The sequence below is a fragment of the Grus americana genome, chromosome 35, assembly GCF_028858705.1.
Source record: "Grus americana isolate bGruAme1 chromosome 35, bGruAme1.mat, whole genome shotgun sequence".
NCBI classification, from domain to species: domain Eukaryota; kingdom Metazoa; phylum Chordata; class Aves; order Gruiformes; family Gruidae; genus Grus; species Grus americana.
In genome coordinates, this window is record NC_072886.1 from 619,219 (window position 1) to 640,511 (window position 21,293).

General features: G+C 69.5%; 4 protein-coding genes across 5 annotated transcripts; all 4 read left to right on the top strand.

The window, feature by feature from the left end:
• The first annotated feature begins 484 nt into the window (after nt 1-484).
• On the top strand, nt 485-6,995 carry SLC3A2 (solute carrier family 3 member 2). The gene is made up of 10 exons (XM_054808372.1): nt 485-508; nt 1,096-1,549; nt 2,592-2,765; nt 3,043-3,143; nt 3,370-3,438; nt 4,148-4,209; nt 4,348-4,528; nt 5,323-5,472; nt 5,571-5,630; nt 6,246-6,995. The coding sequence occupies exons 2-10, from the start codon at nt 1,099-1,101 to the stop codon at nt 6,570-6,572; spliced, it is 1,575 nt and encodes a 524-aa protein (XP_054664347.1). The 5' UTR covers nt 485-508; nt 1,096-1,098; the 3' UTR covers nt 6,573-6,995.
• A 462-nt stretch (nt 6,996-7,457) lies between these two features.
• Nucleotides 7,458-9,722, top strand: TRMT112 (tRNA methyltransferase activator subunit 11-2). Its single transcript, XM_054808378.1, has 4 exons — nt 7,458-7,592; nt 7,800-7,901; nt 8,494-8,586; nt 8,711-9,722. The coding sequence occupies exons 1-4, from the start codon at nt 7,512-7,514 to the stop codon at nt 8,810-8,812; spliced, it is 378 nt and encodes a 125-aa protein (XP_054664353.1). The 5' UTR covers nt 7,458-7,511; the 3' UTR covers nt 8,813-9,722.
• BANF1 (BAF nuclear assembly factor 1) lies at nt 8,494-12,019 on the top strand. 2 transcript variants are annotated; one of them, XM_054808380.1, is made up of 3 exons: nt 8,494-8,586; nt 10,304-10,434; nt 11,319-12,019. In XM_054808380.1, the coding sequence occupies exons 2-3, from the start codon at nt 10,309-10,311 to the stop codon at nt 11,463-11,465; spliced, it is 273 nt and encodes a 90-aa protein (XP_054664355.1). In that variant the 5' UTR covers nt 8,494-8,586; nt 10,304-10,308; the 3' UTR covers nt 11,466-12,019. The 2 variants fall into 2 exon arrangements, with proteins under 2 accessions (XP_054664355.1, XP_054664354.1); XM_054808379.1 differs by lacking the exon at nt 8,494-8,586 and adding an exon at nt 9,915-10,102.
• Nucleotides 12,020-12,070: 51 nt separating this feature from the next.
• Nucleotides 12,071-20,940, top strand: MUS81 (MUS81 structure-specific endonuclease subunit). Its single transcript, XM_054808377.1, has 15 exons — nt 12,071-12,350; nt 12,465-12,588; nt 13,162-13,229; nt 13,326-13,397; nt 13,490-13,561; nt 13,749-13,819; nt 13,922-14,047; nt 14,153-14,233; nt 15,440-15,558; nt 16,096-16,196; nt 17,387-17,503; nt 18,627-18,746; nt 19,358-19,461; nt 20,577-20,660; nt 20,762-20,940. The coding sequence occupies exons 1-15, from the start codon at nt 12,213-12,215 to the stop codon at nt 20,826-20,828; spliced, it is 1,464 nt and encodes a 487-aa protein (XP_054664352.1). The 5' UTR covers nt 12,071-12,212; the 3' UTR covers nt 20,829-20,940.
• The last annotated feature ends 353 nt before the right edge of the window (nt 20,941-21,293 follow it).

Genomic DNA, 21,293 nt, shown 5'->3' on the forward strand with positions numbered 1-21,293 from the left:
GGGTGTCCCAAAAGAGCGGCTCCCTATGGTGTAACAAAATGGCGTCTCCCTTGGGGTACAACAAAATGGCGGCGCCCTTAGGGTGCAACAAAATGGCGGCTCGTTGGGGGTGCAACAAAATGGCGCGCGTGGCGGGGGGGGGGGAACACACCTTGTACTGGACGGGGGGTGGCGGGGCCCCCCCCGAGGCGGGAGAGGGGCCGAGACCCGCAGACTCGGGGTCCCCCCGCGCGGAGGGAACGGGGACACCCCCCACCCCCCCAAATTTCCCGCGGGGCCTCTGTTACCTCCCCCCTCCTCGAGCCCAGACCGGGGGCCACCCCCACCCCCCCCCACCCCCCCCCCCCGCCTCGTGCACTTTGATCCGCCCAGGCCACGCGCCTCAGCGGCGCCGGGGGCGGGGCGGGGGGCGTGGCGAGGGCGGGAGTGGGCGTGGCGCGAGCGGGGTATAAAAGGCGGCGCCCCGCCCCGCCCGATCGTTAGTTCAGTCAGCGGCGAGGCAGCGCAGGTAGCGGAGGCTTCTGGGGGGTTTTGGGGTACCTGGCAGGTCTTTGGGGGCTCTCTTACGGTTATTAGGGTGCTCAGGGGGTTGTTGAGCTGCAGGGAAGATCCTAGAGCTCCTACAAAAGGTATTGGGGGGCCCTGGGGGGTGTCTGGGGCTGTAGGGGGCCTTGGGGGCCTTCCTGAGGGTATTGGGGTGCTCTGGGGAGGGGGGGGGGATCGTCAGGGTCTCCTGAGGGATATTGGAGTGCCCTGGGGGGGTTTCAGAGTCCCTTAGGGGTATTGAGGTGCTCTGGGGGGGGTTCAGGGTCTCCTGAAGGGTATTGGGGGGGCCTGCGGGGGTTTCAGGGTCTCTTGAGGAATATTAGGGTGCTCTGGGGGGGGGGGTGTTCAGGGCCCTTTAAATAGATTGGGGTGCCCTGTGGGGGGGGGCGTTCAGGGTCACTTAGGGGTATTGGGGTGCCCTGGGTGGGCCTCTGGGGGGGTTTTAGGGCCCCCTGAGGGTATTGTGGTACTCAGGGGGATTCTTGGGGTGCAGGAGAACCTCCTAGTCCCTTTAAATCTTTTGGGGTGCTCTTCCTCTTCCCCCCCCAGACCATGGAGGCGGACGCCGAGTCCCCCCCCCGCGACCTGGAGTTGTCGACGCTGGAAGCCGAGAAACAACCGATGGCGGCGGCGGCAGAGGATGAAGAAAGGGGGGACCCTGGTCACCCCCGGCCCGATCCCGTGCCCCCCCAAATTGGTGAAAAAAATGGGCTGGTGAAAATCCCCCAAGATGAAGAATTAGGAGGGGGTGAAAATTTGGGGGGTTGTAAATTTACGGGCTTGGGGAAAGAGGAATTGCTGCAGGCGGCGGGGGCCCCCGCCTGGGCGAAGGCTCGGACCATCCTCCTCCTCCTTTTCTGGCTGGGATGGCTGGGGATGTTGGGGGCCGCCGCCGCCATTGTCGCCCGAGCCCCCCGATGTCGCCCTCTGCCCCCCCGCGCCTGGTGGGAACTTGGGGGGCTCTATCGGGCCCCCCCCGGCCCCTTTGCCAAGGATTTGAAAGGTGAGAGGGGGTTAGGGGGGGGAGGAGGGGTTTTGGGATGTTTTGAGGGGGGACGTGCTCCCGTGTTGGGGATCCCCCCCTAAGGGGACCCTGGTGTTGGGGTGGGGGGTAGTGGGAGCCCCCCTGTACCCCCAAATCTTGTCCCCAGGCATGTGGGGTGGGGATCTTCCACCAATTATCACCCCCACCCCCCTGAAGGGACCGAGGGTTTTTTGGGGAGGGGGGACAAGAAGTGGGGACCCCCCCATAACCCCCCAACGGTTGGGGGATCCCCAAGGGACCCATTTTTTTGGGGCGGGGGCCGCCAAATTAGTGATCCCCCCCAAATAAAAAGGCCCCACGTGCTGCCCCAGCGGTTTCATCAGCCATGGGGGGGGGGCAGTGACTCAGCATTTGGGTTCCCCCTCCCCGCGCTTTGGGGGGGACCTGTGGTTTTGGGGAGGGTTCCCCAAATTCTGGTAAGAGCCCCCTGTCCCTCTCAAGGGAAATTCTCAAGTTGAGAGGGGTGGGGGGCTGGGTTTGGGGGCTCCCTCCACCCCAAAGCTGTTTTGGGGGGCCGGGGGTGGTTTTAGGGGACCCCCTCAAACCTGGGAGAGGAATTTAGGGGTTCTTGGTTCCTTCAGACCTGGGAGGTGTTTTGGGGGGGCCCGGGGGGATCTTGGTGGTCCCAGGGGTTTTAGGGGTCAGGAGGCAGCTGGGGGGGGTTAGGATCCTCTGGGGGGCTTTTGGAGAACCCCTGGGGGTGTTGGGGTCCCCAGGAGCATTTTGGGGGGGGCTGAAGGAGAATGGGGGGCCCCAGGGAGCATTTTTGGGGACCCCTGGGGGTGTTGGGGTCACCATGAGCATTTTGGGGAGCACTGGGGGGGGAGAATCAGGGTACAACCCCCTTCATGTGGAATTTGGGGGTCCCTGGGGGAGGGGGTTGGGGTCCTGGGGGGGCCTTTGGGGGACCCCTGGGGGGGGTGTTGGGACCCCAGAATTATTTTGGGGTACCCTGCGGGGTTCAGAATTGGGGTTCACCCTCTCTTCCCCCCCACCCCAGGCGTGGCGGAGCGGCTGGACCACGTGGCGGGGCTGCAGATGCGGGGGCTGGTGCTGGGGCCGCTGCACCCCCAAACCTCGGAGGACCCCGAAAACTTGTCCCTGGAGCAGCTGGACCCGCTGCTGGGCTCCCTCCAGGATTTCGCTGATCTTCTGCAGGCTGCCAAGAAGAAGGGTGAGGGGCACCCCAAAACTGGTTGGGGGCCACCCCAAAACTTGGGGAGAAGGGTAGGACCTTGATAACAGGGTGGGGGGATCCCCAAATGTGGGGGATACCCTAAAAACAGGGAGGGGATCGCAGTGCTGCGAGGTATTGGGGGAGACACGGGGTGGGGGTGCAAAAGGGGGGGATACCCCAAAATTAGGGGAGACCCCAAATGTCTGGAGGGGGGGGTGTCTCGGGGGGGTTTGGGGGTGCCCTGACACCCCCTCTCCCCCGTTGCGCCCCCCAGGACTGCAAGTGATCCTGGATTTGACCCCCAATTATTTGGGGAACCAGACCTGGTTCGGGGAGAACGTGGCCAAGAATTTCGGGTTGCAGGAGAAGGTCAAGGTGTGTGGGGCACCCCACGGCGAGGGGGGGGGGTGTGGGCGTGGGGTAGGAGGGGGGCAGTTATGGGGTGTGGGAGATTTGGGGGACAGTTTTGGGGGGGGGCGGGGCGGTTGTGGGGTGGGGGGGTGTCATGAGGCAGCCGTGGGGGGGGGGGGGATGGGGGTGATGTGCTGTGGAGCAGAGTGCTGACCCCCACGCACCCCCCCCCCCCCAATCCCCCCCGCAGCGGGCGCTGAGCGTGTGGCTGGAGCGCGGCGTGGCCGGCTTCTTCCTGGACGGCATCGAGGAGCTGCAGGTAGGGGGGGGATTTGGGGGGCAGGAATGGGGGGCTGGGGGGGGGGGGACACACGAGGGGATGAGGGGGCAGGAGTGGGGGAGTGGCCTGGGGGGCAGGAATGGGGGGGGGTTGGGGAGGGATTGGGGGGGCAGGAATGGGGGGTGACCTGGGGTGCTGGAATGGTGGGGGGACAGGATTGGGGGGGCTGAGGGAGGGATTGGGGGGGCAGGAATGGGGGGGGTGTGGGGGGCAGGAGTGGGGGGCTGGGGAAGGGATTGGGGGACAGGAATGGGGAGCTGGGGGGGGGGACACCGGGGGGGGGCAGGAATGGGGGGCTGGGGGCAGAAATGGAGGGCTTGGGGGGGGACTTGGGGGGCAGGAATAGGGGGCTGGGGGGGGATCTGGGGAGCAGAAATGGGGGGGGCAGGAATAGGGGGCTGGGGGGGGACCTGGGGGGCAGAAATGGGGGGGCAGGAATAAGGGGCTGAGGGGGGATCTGGGGAGCAGAAATGGGGGGCTTGGGGGGCGGATCTGGGGGGGTGGGAATGGGGGGCAGGAATGGGGGGCTGGGGGGTCCAAGGAAGGAATGAGGGGTGCTACAGCACGATCTTTGCCCCCCCAACATCAGGGGTGCCATGGGGTGGGATCTGTGGGGTGCTGCGGGGCGCCGTGGGGTGGGATCTGTGGGGTGCCATGGGGTGACCCCCCCTTTCCCCCCCCCCCCCAGCCCTCGGTGGTGGCCGAGTGGAGGAACCTGACGGAGCAGCACAGCTCTGACGGCGTCCCCAGGTTTGTCACCTCCCCCCCCGCCCCCCCCCCCCAAACCTGGGTGCTCCCCCACAGGGTGCTGCTGGGGGAAGGGGGGCACCCATGGGCCCCCCCCAACTCTGTTCACACACACGTTCTCCCCCTCTTCCTATTTTTTAGGGTGCTGATGGGGGGCACCCGCCTGCAGGACCCCCCCAGGCTGCTGGAGCTGCTCAACTCCTCGGGGCTGGGGCTGGTGCTGGGGCCCTTCCTGGAGGCGCTGGGCCCTGACCCCCCCCCCGAAACCCTCGCCCCCCAACTCCTGAACTTCCTGCGCCCCAAAGTTCCCCTGGCCTGGAGTGTGAGTCACCCCAAAACCCCTCTCGTGTCCCCCCCAAACTTTTTGTTCCTCAATCTTCATGATCTGGAGCGTGAGTTGCCCCAAACCCCCTTTTTGCACCCCAACCTCCCCCGGCCTGGAGTGTGAGTCACCCCAAAATCCTCATCGTGACCCCCCAACCCCCCTCTCTGCATCCCAAGCCCCCGCACCCCAAAACCCCCCTGGCCTGGAGCATGAGTCACCCCAAAACCCCCCCGTCTGCCCCCCAACCACCCCCTCGTGCCCTGCCCTTTACACCCCAAAACCCCTCTTTGTGCCCCCCAACTCTCCCTGCACCCCAAAACCCTCCTTTGTGCCCCCTGCTCCCCAACTCCCCCTGCTCCCCAAACCCTCCTTTGTGCCCCCCAAACCCCCCTTGTGCCCCCAACCCCTTTATCTGCCTCTCACCCCCCTGCACCCCGAAACACCCCTCTCTGCCCCCCAGCCCCCCTGCACCCCAAAACCCTCCTTTGTGCCCCCTGCTCCCCAACCCCCCTGCACCCCAAACCCCCCTTGTGCTCCCAACCCCTTTCTCTGCCCCCCAAGCCCTCCCCCTGCCCCCCAACTACTCCCCCCCCAAAACCCCCCTGTGCCCCCAAACCCCTGCACCCCCAAACCCCCCTCGTGCCCCCAAGCCCTCCCCCTGCCCCCAACTCCCCTTGCCCCCCCCCCCCCAAACCCCTCTCTGTGCCCCACCCCCCCATGCCCCCCTCCCCCGAGGATCCGCGGATGGGGGAGGGGTGTGATGACCCCCCTCTCCCCTCCCCCCCCCCCAGGTGGGGTCCCCCTGGCAGCACCTGGCCGGGCTGAGCCCCCCCCGCGCCCCACAACGCCTGCTCCTGCTCTGGGCCGCCCTCCCCGGGACCCCCGTTCTCAGCTATGGTGACGAACTGGGCCTGACCGACCCCCCCGGGGACCCCGGGCAGGTAACGGGGGTGGGGGGGGTGTGTGTGTGTGTGGATTTGGGGGTGCTGGGGTTGGGGGGGTCGTGCCCTCTGACCTCCCCCTGTCCTCTGACCCCCAGCTGACCCCGATGCCCTGGGACGTGGTGGAGAGGATCCAGGAGGAGGAGAACAGCACCGAGGTGGGCGGGGTGAGGGGGCGGGGTTTGGGGAAGGGGCGGGGCTTTGCTAATGGGCAGGGGGGTGTCCTTAAAAGAGCAATGTCCCAGTCGCCCTTAAAGGGGGCGTGTCCGGGGAGGGGGGCGTGTCCGGGGAGGGGGGCGTGTCCGGGGAGGGGGGCGTGTCCGGGGAGGGGGGCGTGTCCGGGGAGGGGGGCGTGTCCAGGGAGGGGGGCGTGTCCTTGCCCGACACCCCTAAGGGGGCAGAGCTCTGCCTTGATGGCATGGTCTTAAAGCGGCAATATCCCAGGGTGTGGGGCCGCCCTCCCTGCCTCCCCCCCCCCCCCCAACGGGCAGCGTGTGTTTTTTTTAAATGGGCAAGGGCACAGGTCATGTCCTTATAAGGGCAATACCCTGGGGCTGGTTCTTAAAGAGGGGACACAACAGGCTGGTTCTTAAAGGGGCAACACAACAGGGGTTATTCTTAAAAGGGCAATGCTCCAGAGTGTATCCTTAAAAGGGTGATGGTTCAGGGTGCATCGTTAAAGGGGCAACACCCCGTTTTGTCCTTAAAGGGGCCTGGTCTCAGCGGTGACCCCCCCCCCCTTCCCGCCACCGTTAACCCCTCTCTCCCCGCAGGCGCAGCGGCTGGAGCTGTGCCGTCGCCTGGGTGCCCTGCGGGTGCGGGAGCGGTCGCTGTCGCTGGGGGAGGCGGAGGCCATCCCCTCTGACCGGGCTGCCATTTTTCTGCGGAGCTGGGACCAGAGCGAGCGGTTCCTGGTGGTTCTGAATCCCGGAGGACAGCGCATCACCGAGCTGGCCCTGAAGGACTCCCGCCTGCCCTCCCAGGCCACCCTGCGCCTCAGCACCCACCGCCCCCTCCCCCAGGATCCTCATGTCGACTTGGGGGCCCTCGAGCTCCTGCCCTACGAGGGGCTGCTGATCAGCTTCCCCTACACCCCATAGCGCCCGCCCTGCCCCACGGCATCTGTGGGGCAGGAGCATGGTGTGTCCCCCACCCCGCCCACCTCAGCACCCACAGGACAAGGGGACCCACCAACCCCAGCACCCATCAGAATCTGGGGGGCACCTACAGCACCTGTGTGTGGCCTTACACCCCCCCAACACCCAGTTCCCCATTTTCAGGGGCTCTCATCCCCCCCCCCCCCAGTCCCATTTTGGAGGTGCCCCCCCATTCCCCTGGGGCTTTGGGGGGGTCCCTTCCCCCCCTCTACACTCCATTTTGGGGGTGGCCCTTGGCACTAATCTCAGTCCCTGGGGTGGGGTGTCCCCCCTTGTCCCTGGGGGGGGTTTGGGGTTCACTGTTGTGTGTCCATGTCTGTATCCCCCCCCCCCCTCCCCCCCCCCAATAAATGAGCTGCATTTGTGCCCCTGCCTTTGCCTCCATCTCGGGGTGGGGGGGAGGTTGTGGGGGGGGATGTCTGAGTGGGCTCCCCCCCTCCCCAGGGTTTGGGGGGGGGTGGAGTCGGCTGAAAGTTTGGGGGTGACTTGGGGTTTGGGGGGCTGGGGGGAGAGGTGTCCCAGACCCCATAGCTGGCCCCCAACTGGACTTGGGGGGGTGAGGGGGCAATTTGGGGGGGAGGCTTCCAGGTGGTTTTGGGGGTCCCTCTGGGTGGGCAGCAGCATCTGGACCCTCAGTGTCTCCCAGGGTGCCCCCCCCCCCCGCCCCCCCGGCACCGACTAGCCACGCCCCTCGCCCCAGGCCACGCCCCCGTCTCTGCCCCCTCCGCCCCAGGTCCCGCCAATCAAGACCCAGCGTTGCCTCGGCAACGGCCCCGCCCCCCCCCCCTTTCAGCAATACTCATGCACCGCGCAGGCGCCTTCCCCGCCTCCTTCCTCCGGAAGTGACGCGCACCGGAAAGCGGAAGCGGCGGCCGTAGCGGGATGAAGCTGCTGACCCACAACCTGCTCAGCTCCCACGTCCGCGGCCTCCGGCCCGGTGGCGGCTTCCCCCTGCAAATCCAGGTACGGTTACGCCCCCTTACCGGGCGGGCCACGCCCCTCCCGGAGAAATCTACACCCCCTACCGATTAGGCCCCGCCTTCACCGAGTAGTCCCCGGTTTTTTCCGGGTAGGCCTCGCTTTCCTCAGCCAGGCCCCGCCCCGTTAAGCTACGCCCCCTCTCCGCTGGTTCCGCCCCTCTCCGGTAACCGGCCCGTTTCCCTCCCGTAGGCCTCGGAGGTTCGTGTGCGGCCGGTACCGTTCAACGCCGCCTTCGTAGCGCGGCTGGTGCCGCGGCTGCGCTGGGCCGCGCTGCTGGAGGCGGCCGAGAGCGTGAGTGGGGAGGGGGGGGGCTCCGGTTTTGGGGGGGCTCGGGGGCGCCCTGGTTTTGGGGGGGGGGGAGCGGCGGTTTGGGGGTCCCGGGCGGGGCTCCGGTGGAGGAGGGGCTGGTTTCAGGGAGCTTCGCTTTGGGGGGGTCCTGGTCTGGGGGACCGGGGGGGGGGCTCCGGTTTAGGGGGATTCGGGGGCGCCCCGGTTTGGGGGGGGGGTCCGGTTTGGGGGTCCCGAGTGGGGCTCCGGTGGAGGAGGGGCTGGTTTGGGGGGCGGGGGATGTTCCTGGTTTTGGGGGGGCTCCGGGGAGGCTGGTTTCAGGGAGCTGTGGTTGGGGGGGGGTGTGTGTCCTGATTTGGGGGTTCTTGGTTTTGGGGGGTCCAGAGGTTGGGTGGGGTGGGGCCGTGGCTTTGGGGGTGGAGTCTCTGTTTGGGGGGGTCTTTGGTTTGGGGGGAGTCTACAATGAAGAGTTGGTTTGGGGGGGGAAAGCAATTCTGGGGGGGTCCACACCCCCCCCCAGGGCAGGGGGGATATTGTGGGGGTCCCACAGCCCCCCCTAACCCTCACCTCCCCCCCCCCCCCCCCCCCCGCGAAGTTGGGGCACCCCTCGGAGCTGCCCCCCGAACCCGCCCCTGACTACGAGGCGGACGAGCCCTTCCTGCGGCGGGTGCACCACGTCCTGCTGGAGGTGAGGGGGGGTCCCCAAAACCTGTGGGGGGGTCCCTAAAACCCAGGGGGGATCCCTAAAACCCGGGGTGGGGTGTCTCCAAAACCCAGGGGGCCCCCGCTGACCTTCTTTCCCCCCCCCCCAGGTGGAGGTGCTGGAGGGGGTCCTGCAGTGCCCGGACTCGGGGCGCCGGTTCCCCATTTCCAAGGGGATCCCCAACATGCTGCTGAGCGAGGAGGAGGCCTGAGGGCGGGTGGGGGGGGTGCGGGTTGGGGTCCCCCCCTGCACCCCCAATTGATTTTGGGGGTCCCTCCAAAAATGGGGGGCCCCCAAAGCAGGGCTGAGGCATTATTCCCCCCAAGGGGGGGGGTGTACCCCGAATAAAGGGAGTTACCCGGTGTGCGAGGAAAACCCCAAATTCTTAGGGGGTGCCCCAAAAATGGAGGGTGGGGGGCACGAGAGGGGGGGGGGGGGAAACAAAATGGCGGGGGGGGAGAATGGGGGTGCAGGGGGGCACAAAATGGGAGGAGGCACAAAATGGGGGGGCGATGGGAAGTGTGGGGCCCCCCAATTTCTCGCATGCCCCCCCCCCCCCCGTGGGAACATGTTCTGAAGTGACTCTTGAATGAAGGGGGTGTGGCCCGCCGGGCTTGATTTGCATACGGGGCGTGGCCGCGCTGCCACCGCTCAGCCAATTGCCTGGAGGGGGCGTGGCCTAGCGGCGGGATGTTTGTGTGATGGGCGGAGCCCGTCGGGCTTAATTTGCATACGGGGCGGGGCCGCACCGCAACGACGGGTGCTTGGCGGTGCTATTTGCATAGGGGGCGGAGTATCGCCGAGGTGATTTGCATAATGGGCGGGGCCCACAGGACTGCGGTGCTGCTGCCCTGCCACAGCTCATCCATATGCATGAAGGGGGCGGGGCTATCCCCCCCCCCGTAATTGTATTCCCAAATTCTCCCAAATCCACGCTAGGAATTTCAGGCGGTTTAGTGCGATTTGTCTATTTTATTGTGAATTTTTGAGCCTTTTGGGGTTTTTTTATGCCCCAAATCTCCCGGTTTTGCCCTAAGATCTCCCTTTTTTCACCCCAAATCTTTCCCCCCCCCTCCAACCCCATGAATTTAATAAAAAACCCCGCTTATTTTGCACCGATATTGGGCCAACGTCGCCGGTTTTGGCCTCTTTGAAGATCCTCTGGGAAGAATCGGGTGGGATGAGGGGGGCGGGGGGCCTGGGCAACGCTCAGGGGGTGGGGAAATGCCGGGAGGAACGAGGGGGACGCGCGGACACGACACACCCCCGAAGACGCCCGGTCCCCTCCGCTCTCTATGCCCCCGCCACTCGCCCTAGAGCGGCTCGCTTCCCTTCCTCTTCGAGCGGCCGCTCCGTCTCTCCTCTCTATGGTACTCGGCGGCCACCGTCCTCTCTGTGTGTGCGGGCCCCCCCCGCCGGAAGTGACGTCAGGACGCAGGCGCACGCAGCGGCGGCTGAGGCCTGAGGCGGGAGCGGCGGTTGAGAGCGGCGGGAGGGGGCGGTGAGGGGCGGGGGGGTCCCGGGGGGGTCCCCGGTGTCCCCAGGGGGGTCCCCGAGCCGCCCCCCCCCAAGACCCAACCCCAAGACCCAAGACCGGGACCGTTCCCGCGGGATCCCCGTGTCCGCGCTCCCCCCCCCCCCCCCCCCCACGCCGTAGCCCCGGGTGGGTGTCGCGGCCTTCACCGTCCCCGTGTCCCCACAGGCGCCATGTCCTCGACGTCGCAGAAACACCGGGACTTTGTGGCTGAACCGATGGGGGAGAAACCGGTTGGGACGTTGGCCGGGATCGGGGACGTCTTGGGCAAGAAGCTGGAGGAGAAGGGCTTCGATAAGGTGCGGGGGGGGACGACACACGGGACGGGACACACGGGGACACCCCGCCCGGTGGAGAGGGGGGTGCCGTGGGGACGGGGGGTCGCCCCGGGAGGTGTCTGGGGGGGAGTGTGGAGGTGTCCCTGAGGGGATAGGGGTGTCCCCGGGGGGGGTCTCCAGGGGAGTGGGGGTGTCCCTGAGGGGATAGGGGGGTCCCCAGGGGGGGTGGGGGTGTCCCTAAGGGGACAGTGATGTCCCTAAGAGGATGGGGGTGTCCCCAGGGGGGTCTCCAGGGGGGTGGGGGTGTCCCCAATGGGATAAGGGTGTCCCCAAAGGGGGTGGGGGTCTCCTTAAGGGAACAGTGGTGTCCCTAAGAGGATAGGGGGGTCCCCAGGGGGTGTCACCCATGGGATAGGAGTGTCCCTAAGCGGATAGGGGGGTCCCCAGGGGGGTGGGGGTGTCCCCAAGGGTGTCCCCAGGAGGGTGAGGGTGTCTCCAGGGGGGTGGGGGTGTCACCCATGGGATAGGAGTGTTCTTAAGGGGGTGGGGGGGGGTCCTCAGAGAGGTCCCCAGTAGGGTGGGGCTGTCCAAAATGGGATAGGGGTGTCCCCAGGGCGGGTGGGGGGGTCCCTAAGGGGACAGTGATGTCCCTAAGGGGGTGGGGGGGACCCCAGGAGGTCCCTGCAGGTGCGGGGGGGTGTGTGTGTGTGTGTGTCCCAAAAGCGATGGGGGCGACATCAGGGATTTGGGGGAGAGAGCGATCGGGACAACCCCATCCCCGGGGGGCGTGCGTGTGTGCGGCATGTGTCAACACAGGGCTGCCTTTGGGGACATGGACACACACTCGGGGACACAGGGGTGACCCCCCCACCCCCCTTGTTGTGTGTGTGTGTGTGTCCCCCCAGGCCTACGTGGTGCTGGGGCAGTTCCTGGTGCTGCGCAAGGACGAGGAGCTTTTCCGCGAGTGGCTGAAGGAGACGTGCGGGGCCAACGCCAAACAGTCACGGGACTGCGCCGGCTGCTTGCGCGAGTGGTGCGACGCCTTCCTCTGAGCCCCCCCATCCCCCCTGCACCCCGGCACCCCAATACTCCCCCCCCCACCGGCACCCCCCCCTCCCCAGCACCCCAAACCCTTCCCCATCCCCAGCAAACCAGGGGTTCCACCCACATCACACCAGCCTTGCTCCCCCCACCCCCCCAAACTGTGGTGCTGCCATCCCCCCTCCCCCCCGGGATTGGGGACCTCCCCCAACTCCATTTTGGGGTGCACCCCCCTTCCCCTCCCCCCCAACCCCATTCTGGGGTGCCCCCCCTTCCTCTCCCCCCCAAACCATCCCTGTTGGGGGTGTCTCGGGGTGCTGCCTCCCCTCCCATCACCCCAAAACTGCCCAGCGGTGCATGGGGGGTGGGGTGGGGTGTGTGGGGGTGCCCCCCTCCCCTCCCCCCAGGACTGCGCTGATATTGTCCCTCCCCCCACGAGGAAGGGGGGGATTTTTGGGGTGTCCCCCCCCCACGGGGGGAAATTTGTGTTATTTTGGGGGTGTCCCCCCCCCCAAATTTGTTTGTAAAAGAGTTTTCTAAACAATAAAAGTTTTGCTGTGCTGGAGCCGGTTCCGGGGGGGGGCAATTGTGGGTGGGGGGTGTGTGGGGTGTGTGAAGTCCTCCAAAGCAGTCGAGCGAGTCCTCCCGGTGGCCTAGAGCGGCCGCATCGCGTAGAAAGGCACTTCCGGGTCAGAGGTCGCAGCTGTGCCGGCGGCGGGAGTTCCCGGCGGAGCTGTTCCCCCCTCTCTGCCGCCGCCATGCCGGAGGCCTCCGCTCCCCTCTCCCGCCGCCGCCGCCGCCGTCCTCGCTCCCCCCCTAACCCTCTCTTCACCCGTTGGCTCCGGGAGTGGCGGGACGAGGCCGCCGGGACCATGGCGAGAGGCGCCTACGAGCGGGTGCGTTAGCGGGATCGGGCCCCACGGGTGGGAGCGGTGGGGACCCACGTATCCGGGATGGGGTGGGTGGGTGGGTGGTGTCCCACTCGTTGTCGTTCCCCTCTCCCTCCCCAGGCGCTGCGCTCGCTGGCCCGGTACCCGCTGCCCCTGCGCTCGGGGCGGGCGGCCGCCGTGCTGCAGCATTTCGGCCCCACCCTCTGCCGCCGCCTCGATCTGCGCCTGCGCCAGCACCGCGCCGGTGGGCGGGGCTTGTGGGGAAAGGGGCGGGGCTTGGGGGAGGGCACCAACCGCGGCGGTTGCTGCTGCTGTCCTCACCAATGTCTGCAGGGGTGGTGAGGGGTGGGCGGGGCATGGGAGAGGGGGCGGGGCTTGGGGGGAGGACACTGGTCTCCACAAGCACTGTGTGAGTGGGCGGGGCCTCGGAGGAGTGGGCGTGGCTAGCAGTGGGCGTGGCCCTCGGGAATGGCTGTTGCCTGTGGTGGGTGGTGCCTCAGGAGTGGGTGGGGTCAGGTGTGGGCGTGGCCTCAGCACCCCCTGGCTGGGACTGTGGGGGGTGGAGCCTGTGGGGGGGTGGAGCCTGTGGGGGGTGGAGCCTGTGGGGGGTGGAGCCTGTGGGGGGGGAGCCTGTGGGGGGTGGAGCCTGTGGGGGGGAGCCTGTGGGGGGTGGAGCCTGTGGGGGTGGAGCCTTATGGGTGGGGAGGGGCTGGGTGGGCGGGGCCAGGTTGCCCACAGATCCAATGGGCCTGGTTTGCATAACGATCTATGTGCTGATTTGCATGCTGATTTGCATACCGACACCCCCCTCCCCCAGAGCAAGGCCTTCCCCCTAGCCCCCCCGCTGGGGGGAGGGGCCCGGAGACCCCCTTGGCCCCACCCTCAGTGAGTATCATCATCACCCCTCCCCCAGCCCGCACGCCTGGGTGTCCCCATCCCCCCCCCCCCCCAAGTCTCTCACCCCTCCCCCCCCCCCAACAGCACCGCCCCCCCCGTGACTACCGGCCCCTCCCCCGCTCGGGGGCCCACGCCCTCCTGCTGACCCTGCACAAGGTAAAACCGAGGCACCCGCGACCCCCGGAGGCGGGGCCAGGATGCCTGAGCCCCCCCCGCCCCCCGGCCTCACCTGAAGCCCCCACCCCCAGAGCTCAGAGCCCCTCCCAGAGGCGGAGCTTCTGCAGCAGGCCCAGCCCCTCTGCGACCGACCCTTGACCTTGGTAAGAACCATCAGTAGGGACCAGAGTGAACAGGGAGCAGGTGGTACCAGCACCTACATGCTTCCACCATCCAGACCTGCCCCTCCCCCCCCTCGTGGGTCCCATCTGACCCCCCCGAGGGTGCTGGGGGAGGGGGTGACATGGCATGTCGTCGTGTCGTGTCGTCCCGTCCCCCCCCCCGCCACAGGCAGCCCCCGGAGGGGCTCTGGGCACCCTCCTCCGCCGGGACCTGCTGCAGCGGAGTGGCCGCCCCCCCTGGTATGCCCGGACACCGGGTGTCCCCCCCCACCCTGGACACCTGGGTGCCCCCCCAGGAACCCCCCTGGTCACCCCCTCCTCCCTCTCCCCCCCCCCCCCCAGGTACTCGCTGACCCCACGAGGTCAAATCCTGGCCCAACGATTGGCTGCGGCTGCCCTGGAAGCCCCGCCCCAAGTGTCGGTGGAGCTGCTGGGGGGGGAGGAGACCCCCCCACCCCCCTCCCCCCTGTGAGTCCTGGCCACCTGGGTCCCCCCCCGGGGGGGAAAGGGGTGGGTTCCCTGGGGGAGGGGTGGTGTCACACGGATACCTGGATCCTGCCCCCCCCCCCCCAGGTCTGACCCCGAGGTGGAGTTTGAGCTGAAACCCGGCGAGTTTGACATCATCCTCTGCGCTGACATCACCGAGGCCAACGGGTGTCTGTCCCCTCCTCCTTCCTGTCCCCATCCTGGGGTGTGCCTGTCCCCCCCCCCGGCCAGGGTCCCCACCCACCCCCCGGGGATCCCCCTGTTCCCCCCTGGGATGTCCCTGCCCATTCCCCCCGGCCCCCCAGTCCCCTCCACAGGAACCCCCCGTCCCCCTCCCAGGGGTGTGTGTGTGTGTCCCCTGAGGTGTCCCTCTGTCCCCCCATGGCGTTGTCATCACCCCCCCCCCAGGGTGTCCCCCCCGGTGATGGGTCCCCACTCTCCCCCCCCCATGTCCCCCTCCCCCTGTCACCCCCCCATATGCCCCCCCCGGTGGTGGGTCCCTGCTGTCCCCCCCCATGTCCCCCTGTCCCCTCCCAAGGTGTCCCCCCCCATATGCCCCCCAGTGACAGGTCCCCGCTGTCCCCCCCGTGTGCCCCCCCATGTCCCCCTGTCCCCCCCCATGTCCCCTCCTCCCTGTGTCCCCATCCCCTCCCAAGGTGTGTGTCCCCCCCGTGTCCCCCCCCCGGTGAGACGTCCCCACTGTCCCCCCACATGTCGTCGTCCCCTGTGTCCCCCTGTCCCCTCCCAAGGTGTCCCCCCCGCTCCGTGTCCCCCCCACTCCATGTCACCCCCGGTGACGGGTCCTCGCTGTCCCCCCCCGTGTCCCCCCATCCCCGTGTCCCCCTGTTCCCCCCCGGTGATGGGTCCCCGCTGTCCCCCCTGTGTCCCCCCCCCCATGTCCCCCTGTCCCCTCCCAAGGTGTCCCCCCCGTGTCCCCCCCAGCAATGGGTCCCCGCTGTCCCCCCCGCGTCCCCCCTCCCCGTGTCCCCCTGTCCCCCCCCCGTGTCCCCCCCAGCAGCAGGTCCCCGCTGTCCCCCCCATGTCGTCCCCCCCCATGTCCCCCTGTCCCTCCCCCCCCGTGTCCCCCTCTCCCCGTGTCCCCTTGTCCCCCCCTCCGTGTCCCCCCCGGTGATGGGTCCCCGCTGTCCCCCTGTCCCCTCCCAAGGTGTCCCCCCCCCGTGTCCCCCTGTCCCCCCCCTCCATGTCCCCCCCCGGTGACAGGTCCCCGCTGTCCCCCCCTGTGTCCCCCACCACGTCCCCCTGTCCCCCCCGTGTCCCTCCCCCGTGTCCCCCTCCCATGTCCCCCTGTCCCTCCCCCCCCACGTCCCCCCCCCTCTGTGTCCCCCCCGGTGATGGGTCCCCGCTGTCCCGCAGCCGGGGGGCCGGGGGGGGCCGGGTGCCGGCGTTGCTGCGGGGCCGCGTCCCCCTGCTCCTGCGTCGCCTCCACGTCGGGGATTTCCTCTGGGTGGCCCGTGAGAAGGACCCGCCCCCAGGTGGGCGTGGCTATGGGGGTGGGCGTGGCCAAGGGAGGGGACGGGGCTTGAATAGAGGTGGGGAGGGGGCGGAGCTTGGAGGGGTTGGGGCGGGGCCAAGCGCTGACCACGCCCCCATGGCACCTCGTGGAAGAGCTGGGGAGGGCGGGGCTAATTGCTGGGTGTGGTGCTTGGGGGCGGGGCAAGGTGCTGGCTCCACCCTCACAGAGGAAGGGTGAGGGGGGATGTGGGCGGGACCAGGCTCGATGGGCGGGGCCTGTGGGTGGGAGTACGGTTTGGGGGCGGGGCCAAAGAATTGACTCCACCTCTATGGAGCTGGGGGCGGGGCCAGGCACTGTCACCGCCCTATAGACTTTGGAAGAACTCAGGGGAGGGGCCAAGTGCTGGCCCCGCCCCTGTGGTGGGCGGGGTCAGGCCCTGGCCCCGCCCCCTAGCACACCCCACCGTGAGCTCTGGTGTGTGGGCGGGGCTGTGGGCGGGGCCTGGCTCTGTGGGTGGGGCCAAGGGGGTGTGACCATGCGCTGGCCCCGCCCCCAGGGCGCCCCCCCCGGGAGCTGGTGCTGGACGTGGTGGTGGAGCGGAAGGCGGCGGCGGATCTGGGCAACAGCCTGAGCGACGGGCGGTACCGGGAGCAGAAGGTGGGACTGGGGGGGCACTGGGAGGGGACCTGGGAGGGACTGGGAGGGGACTGGGGGGAACTGGGAGGGGCTTGGGAGGGACTGGGAAGTAGTGGGAGGGGACTGGGAGGGACTGGGAGGGACCAGGGAGTAGTGGGAGGGGACTGGGAGGGACTGGGGGGCAGTGGGAGGTACTGGGAGGGGAACTGGGAGGAACTGGGAGGGGACTGGGGGGCACTGGGAGGGGACTGGGGGTACTGGGAGAAACTGGGAGGGGACTGGGGGGAACTGGTAGGGGTTTGGGAGGGACTGGGAGGGACTAGGAAGTAGTGGGAGGGGACTGGGAGGGACTGGGAGGGGTTTGGGGGGGACTGGGAGGGACCAGGGAGTAGTGGGAGAGGACTGGGAGGAACTGGGAGGGGACTGGGGGGAACTGGGAGGGGCTTGGGAGGGACTGGGAAGTAGTGGGAGGGGACTGGGAGGGACTGGGAGGCACCAGGGAGTAGTGGGAGGGGACTAGGAGGGACTGGGAGGCAGTGGGAGGTACTGGGAGGGGACCTGGGAGGAACTGGGAGGGGACTGGGGGGCACTGGGAGGGGACTGGGGGTACTGGGAGAAACTGGGAGGGGACTGGGGGGAACTGGTAGGGGTTTGGGAGGGACTGGGAGGGACTAGGAAGTAGTGGGAGGGGACTGGGAGGGACTGGGAGGGGTTTGGGGGGGACTGGGAGGGACCAGGGAGTAGCGGGAGAGGACTGGGAGGAACTGGGAGGGGACTGGGAAGGACTGCGAGGGGTCTGGGATGGCACTGGGAGGGGACTGGGGGGCACTGGGAGGGGACTGGGGGAACTGGGAGAAACTGGGAGGGGTTTGGGAGGGACTGGGAGGGACTAGGAAGTAGTGGGAGGGGACTGGGAGGAACTGGGAGGAGACTGGGAGGAACTGGGAGGGGTTTGGGGGGAACTGAGAGGGACTAGGGAGGAGTGGGAGGGACTGGGAGAAGACTGGAAGAGTCTGGGGGGCACTGGGAGGGACTGGTCATAACTGGGGGCTACAGGGGGGCACGGGGTGTAACTGGGTGTAACTGGGTGTAACGGGAGGCACTGGTCGTAACGGGGCCTGGGGTGTAACTGGGTGTAACGGGGTGCCCCGGGGGGCCCCGGGGGGCCCCGGGGTGTAACGGGGTGTAACGGGGTGCCCCGGGGTCCCCAGTTCCGGCTGGGGCGCTGTGGGCTGCGTCACCCCGTTTACCTGCTGGAGGAGCCGGGGCGGGGCGAGCGGCTGCCCCTCCCCCTCCCCATCCTGCGCCAGGCGGCCGCCAGCACCCAGGTACCCCCGGCACCCCCCGGCACCCACGGGACCCCCTGGCACCCACGAGACCTGCCGGGCACCCCCGGGACCCCCCCGGGCATCCACGAGACCCCCCCGAGCACCCACGGGACCCCCCAGCACCCACGGGACCCCCCTGGGCACCCATGGGACCCCCCAGCACCCATGAGACCCCCCTGGCATCCACAAGACCCCCCGGGCACCCATGGGACCCCCCAGCACCCATGAGACCCCCTGGGCACCCATGGGACCCCCCAGCACCCATGGGATCCCCTGGCACCCACGAGACCCCCCGGGCACCCATGAGACCCCCCCGGCACCCCCAGGGACCCCCCCCCAGGCACCCATGGGACCCCTTGGCACCCACGGGACCCCCCAGCATCCCCAGGGACCCCCTGGCACCCACGAGACAACCTGGTCACCCATGGGACCCCCCCCCAGCACCCATGGGGACCCCCCTGGCACCCTGGGGAGCCCTTGGGACCCCTGGGATGCCCTGGGGCCACCCTGCACCCATGGGACCCTATGGGACCCCCCCCAGCACCCATGGGACCCCCCCTGAGACCCCCCCCCTTAGCACCCACGGGACCCCCCCCCCCCCAGCACCCCTGGGACCCCCAGAGACGCCCCCAGCACCCCTCAGGCACCCTCACCTGAGTGACCCCCCCCCCCCAAGGGGACCCCGGGGTTTGGGGGCACCCCAGTGAGGGGGAGGGGAGTTCGGGGGGGGTGGTGGTGATGGTGTCCCATGGGTGGGGGGGGGGTCCCATGGGGGTGGGGGGGCTCAGGGAACCCCCGTGTCCCGCAGGTGGTGGACGGTTTTTTCGTGAAGCGAACGGGGGGACCCCGGGAATCGGCCGCGTATTTGGGGGTGCTGGGGGAGCAGCTGCGGCGCCGCTACGGGGTGCGGACACGGGGGTGGGGGGGGGGACACATGGGGGGGGCACACGGGGGTTGGGGGGGACACGGGGGGACAGGGGGTGGGGGGACAGGGGGGTGGCGGGGATGGGGGGGCACATGGGGGATGGGGGGGACATGGGGACACGGGGGGGGGGGGTCATTGGGGTGATGGGGGGGTCCCTGTGTCCCCACTGACCCGTGTTCCCCCCCCACCCCCACCCAGGGCCGGGTGCTGCGGGCGTGGTGGGGGGACGTGGCCGGCCGGGGCCCCCCCGAACCCCCCGGGGCTCCCTGCGCCCTCCTGCCCTTCCAGCGCCTGCGCTCGGGGGGGGGCAAGAACCAGGTGGGGGGGCCCGGGGGGGGGCTAAGGGGGTCCTAGGGGGGGGCTGGGGGTCCCCAAAGGGGGGCCGGGGGGGGTCTCGGGGGGGGGGGTGTGGGGGTCCCCAAAGGGGAGCTGGGGGGGCCTCGGGGGGATCGGGGGGGGGGCTGGGGGTCCCAAAAGGGGGGCCGGGGGGGGGTCTCGGGGGGGGGGGGTGGGGGTCCCCAAAGGGGGGGCAAAGGGGGTCCTAGGGGGACAGGGGGTCCCCAAAGGGGGGCTGGGGGGGCCCCAGAGGGATCTGGGGGGGGCTGGGGGTCCCCAAAGGGGGGCTGGGGAGGCTAAGGGGGGGCGAAGGGGGTCCTAGGGGGGGCAGGGGGTCCCCAAAGGGGGGCTGGGGGGGCCCCAGGGGGATCTGGGGGGGGCTGGGGGTCCCCAAAGGGGGGACCGGGGGGGTCTCGGGGGGGGGGTCCCCAAAGGGGGGCTAAGGGGGTCCTTGGGGGGGGGGGCTGGGGGGATCCTGGGGGGAGCAGAGGGGCTGGGGGGGGGGGAGCAGGGCAGGTCCTGGGGGGCCCGGAGCAGCCCGGAGGGGTTGAAGTCCGGGATATTTTGGGGTGCCCCCCCCCACCCCCCCCCAGGCACAGACCGTGGGGGACGTTTTCGCGCGGCAGCTGCTGCAGCTGGGGGGGCTCAGCGGGGGGAGGGCGGCCGCCATCCTGCGCCGCTTCCCCACCCCCGCCAGGTCCGGGGGGGTTTGGGGGTACAGGGGGGGTTTGGGGGGCTGGGGGGGCTGGGGGGGTTAGGGGGAACAGGGGGGGTGAGGGGGTACCGGGGGGTTAGGAGGTACAGGGGGGGTTTGGGGGGCTGGGGGGGTTAGGGGGTACGGGGGGGCTGGGGGCATTAAGGGGTACAGGGGGGGTTTGGGGGGCTGGGGGGGTTAGGGGGTACGGGGGGGTTTGGGGGAACAGGGGGGCTGGGGAGGTTAGGGGGTACAGGGAGGGTTTGGGGGGACAGGGGGGACTGGGGGGTTAGGGGGTACAGGGGGGTTTTGGGGTCTGGGGGGGTTAGGGGGTACAGGGGGGGTTTGGGGGGACAGGGGGGCTTTGGGGTCTGGGGGGGTTAGGGGGTACAGGGGGGCTGGGGGGATTAAGGGGTACAGGGGGGGTTTGGGGGAACGGGGGGGCAGGGGAATGGAGGAGTTATGGGGGGGCGGGGCAGGTTAGGGGGTACAGGGGGGGTTTGGGGGAGGGTTGGGGGGGTATGGGGGGGCTAGCGGGGTACGGGGGGGCTGGGGGGAGCCGGGGAATGGAGGGGTCCGGGGGGGTGGGGGGGGTTAGGGGGTCCGGGGGGGCTGGGGGGGATTAGTGGGGTACGGGGGGGGGGGTTGAGGGGGCTTGGGGGGGAACGGGGGGGCTGGGGGGGCCGGGGAATTGAGGGGGTGGGGGGGGTTAGGGGGTACGGGGGGATACAGGGGGGGTTTGGGGGAGATTAGTGGGGTACGGGGGGGGGTTGGGGGGCTTGGGGGAGTATGGGGGGGTTAGGGGGTACAGGGGGGCTGGGGGGGCCGGGGAATGGAAGGGTATGGGGGGGGCTGGGGGGTTTGGGTGAGATTAGTGGGGTACGGGGGGGGTCGGGGAGCACGAGGGGGGTACGGGGGGGGGGGTTGGGGAACGAGAGGGTACAGAGGGGCCGGGGGGTGCTTGGGGGGGGGGGGGGGCTGGGACACCCCCCGGGGTTCAGCGGCCACCTGGGTCCCCCAGGGCGGGACCTGCCCCCCCCCAAACTCCTGGGGTGGGGGATGGGGACCCGGGGGTGTGGGGGTGTGGGCCCCCCCCCCAATACCCCCCCCCCCCCCAGCCTCATGGCCGCCTACAACGACTGCACCGACCCCCGGCAGCGCGAGACCCTGCTCAGCACCATCCGGTGCGGCCCCCTGCAGCGGTGAGACACCCCCCCACCCCCACCCCCCCACGGGGGATCCCCCGTCACCTGTGGGGGTCCCCCCACAGCAGGGTGCTCACCTGCCCCCCCCCCCCCCGCAGGAACCTGGGTCCGTCCCTCAGCCGATCCCTGGCCCGGCTCTACGGCACCGTGGGGCCGCTGCCCTGAGGGGGGGGACACGCGTGGCACCCCCCCCCCGTCACGCGTGGCACCCCCCCTATTGTTACACACCCCCCCTCCCCCATTGTCACCCCCCAATAAAGTCCCCACCCCCACCAGGTCTCGTCCACGCAGCTGCAGCACCCTGGGGGGGGGGGGTGTGGGGTGGGGGGGGACACGGACACGGGTGACAGGGTGTGGGGGGGGTGACACTGGTGACAGGCGTCACGGTGACACACGGGTGACGCGGTGACAGCTCAGCAGCGACGACTCTTGGGCAGCACCAGCACCTGGGGGTGGGGGGGGGGGGGTAGGCACCCACTTGGGGGGCAGCCCCCCATCTATGGGGCAGCAGGAATTGGGGACCCGGGTTTTGGGGGTGCTGGGGGGGTGGTTTAGGGTGCTCTATGGGGTTTTTGGGGTGCTGAGGGGGGGTCAGGGTGCCCCATGGGAGTTTTGGGGTGCTGGGGGTGG

Excerpts from the sequence above, each read along its gene's own strand:
- BANF1 (XM_054808380.1), top strand. The coding sequence starts at position 10,309 with ATGTCCTCGACGTCGCAGAAACACCGGGACTTTGTGGCTGAACCGATG. Across the intron at positions 10,435-11,318 it reads AGGAGAAGGGCTTCGATAAG|GCCTACGTGGTGCTGGGGCA; the intron begins GTGCGGGGGGGG and ends GTGTCCCCCCAG.
- SLC3A2 (XM_054808372.1), top strand. The coding sequence starts at position 1,099 with ATGGAGGCGGACGCCGAGTCCCCCCCCCGCGACCTGGAGTTGTCGACG. Across the intron at positions 3,144-3,369 it reads GGTTGCAGGAGAAGGTCAAG|CGGGCGCTGAGCGTGTGGCT; the intron begins GTGTGTGGGGCA and ends TCCCCCCCGCAG. Across the intron at positions 3,439-4,147 it reads ACGGCATCGAGGAGCTGCAG|CCCTCGGTGGTGGCCGAGTG; the intron begins GTAGGGGGGGGA and ends CCCCCCCCCCAG.
- MUS81 (XM_054808377.1), top strand. The coding sequence starts at position 12,213 with ATGCCGGAGGCCTCCGCTCCCCTCTCCCGCCGCCGCCGCCGCCGTCCT. Across the intron at positions 14,234-15,439 it reads GACATCACCGAGGCCAACGG|CCGGGGGGCCGGGGGGGGCC; the intron begins GTGTCTGTCCCC and ends GCTGTCCCGCAG. Across the intron at positions 15,559-16,095 it reads TGAGAAGGACCCGCCCCCAG|GGCGCCCCCCCCGGGAGCTG; the intron begins GTGGGCGTGGCT and ends CCCCGCCCCCAG.
- TRMT112 (XM_054808378.1), top strand. The coding sequence starts at position 7,512 with ATGAAGCTGCTGACCCACAACCTGCTCAGCTCCCACGTCCGCGGCCTC. Across the intron at positions 7,902-8,493 it reads TGCTGGAGGCGGCCGAGAGC|TTGGGGCACCCCTCGGAGCT; the intron begins GTGAGTGGGGAG and ends CCCCCCGCGAAG. Across the intron at positions 8,587-8,710 it reads TGCACCACGTCCTGCTGGAG|GTGGAGGTGCTGGAGGGGGT; the intron begins GTGAGGGGGGGT and ends CCCCCCCCCCAG.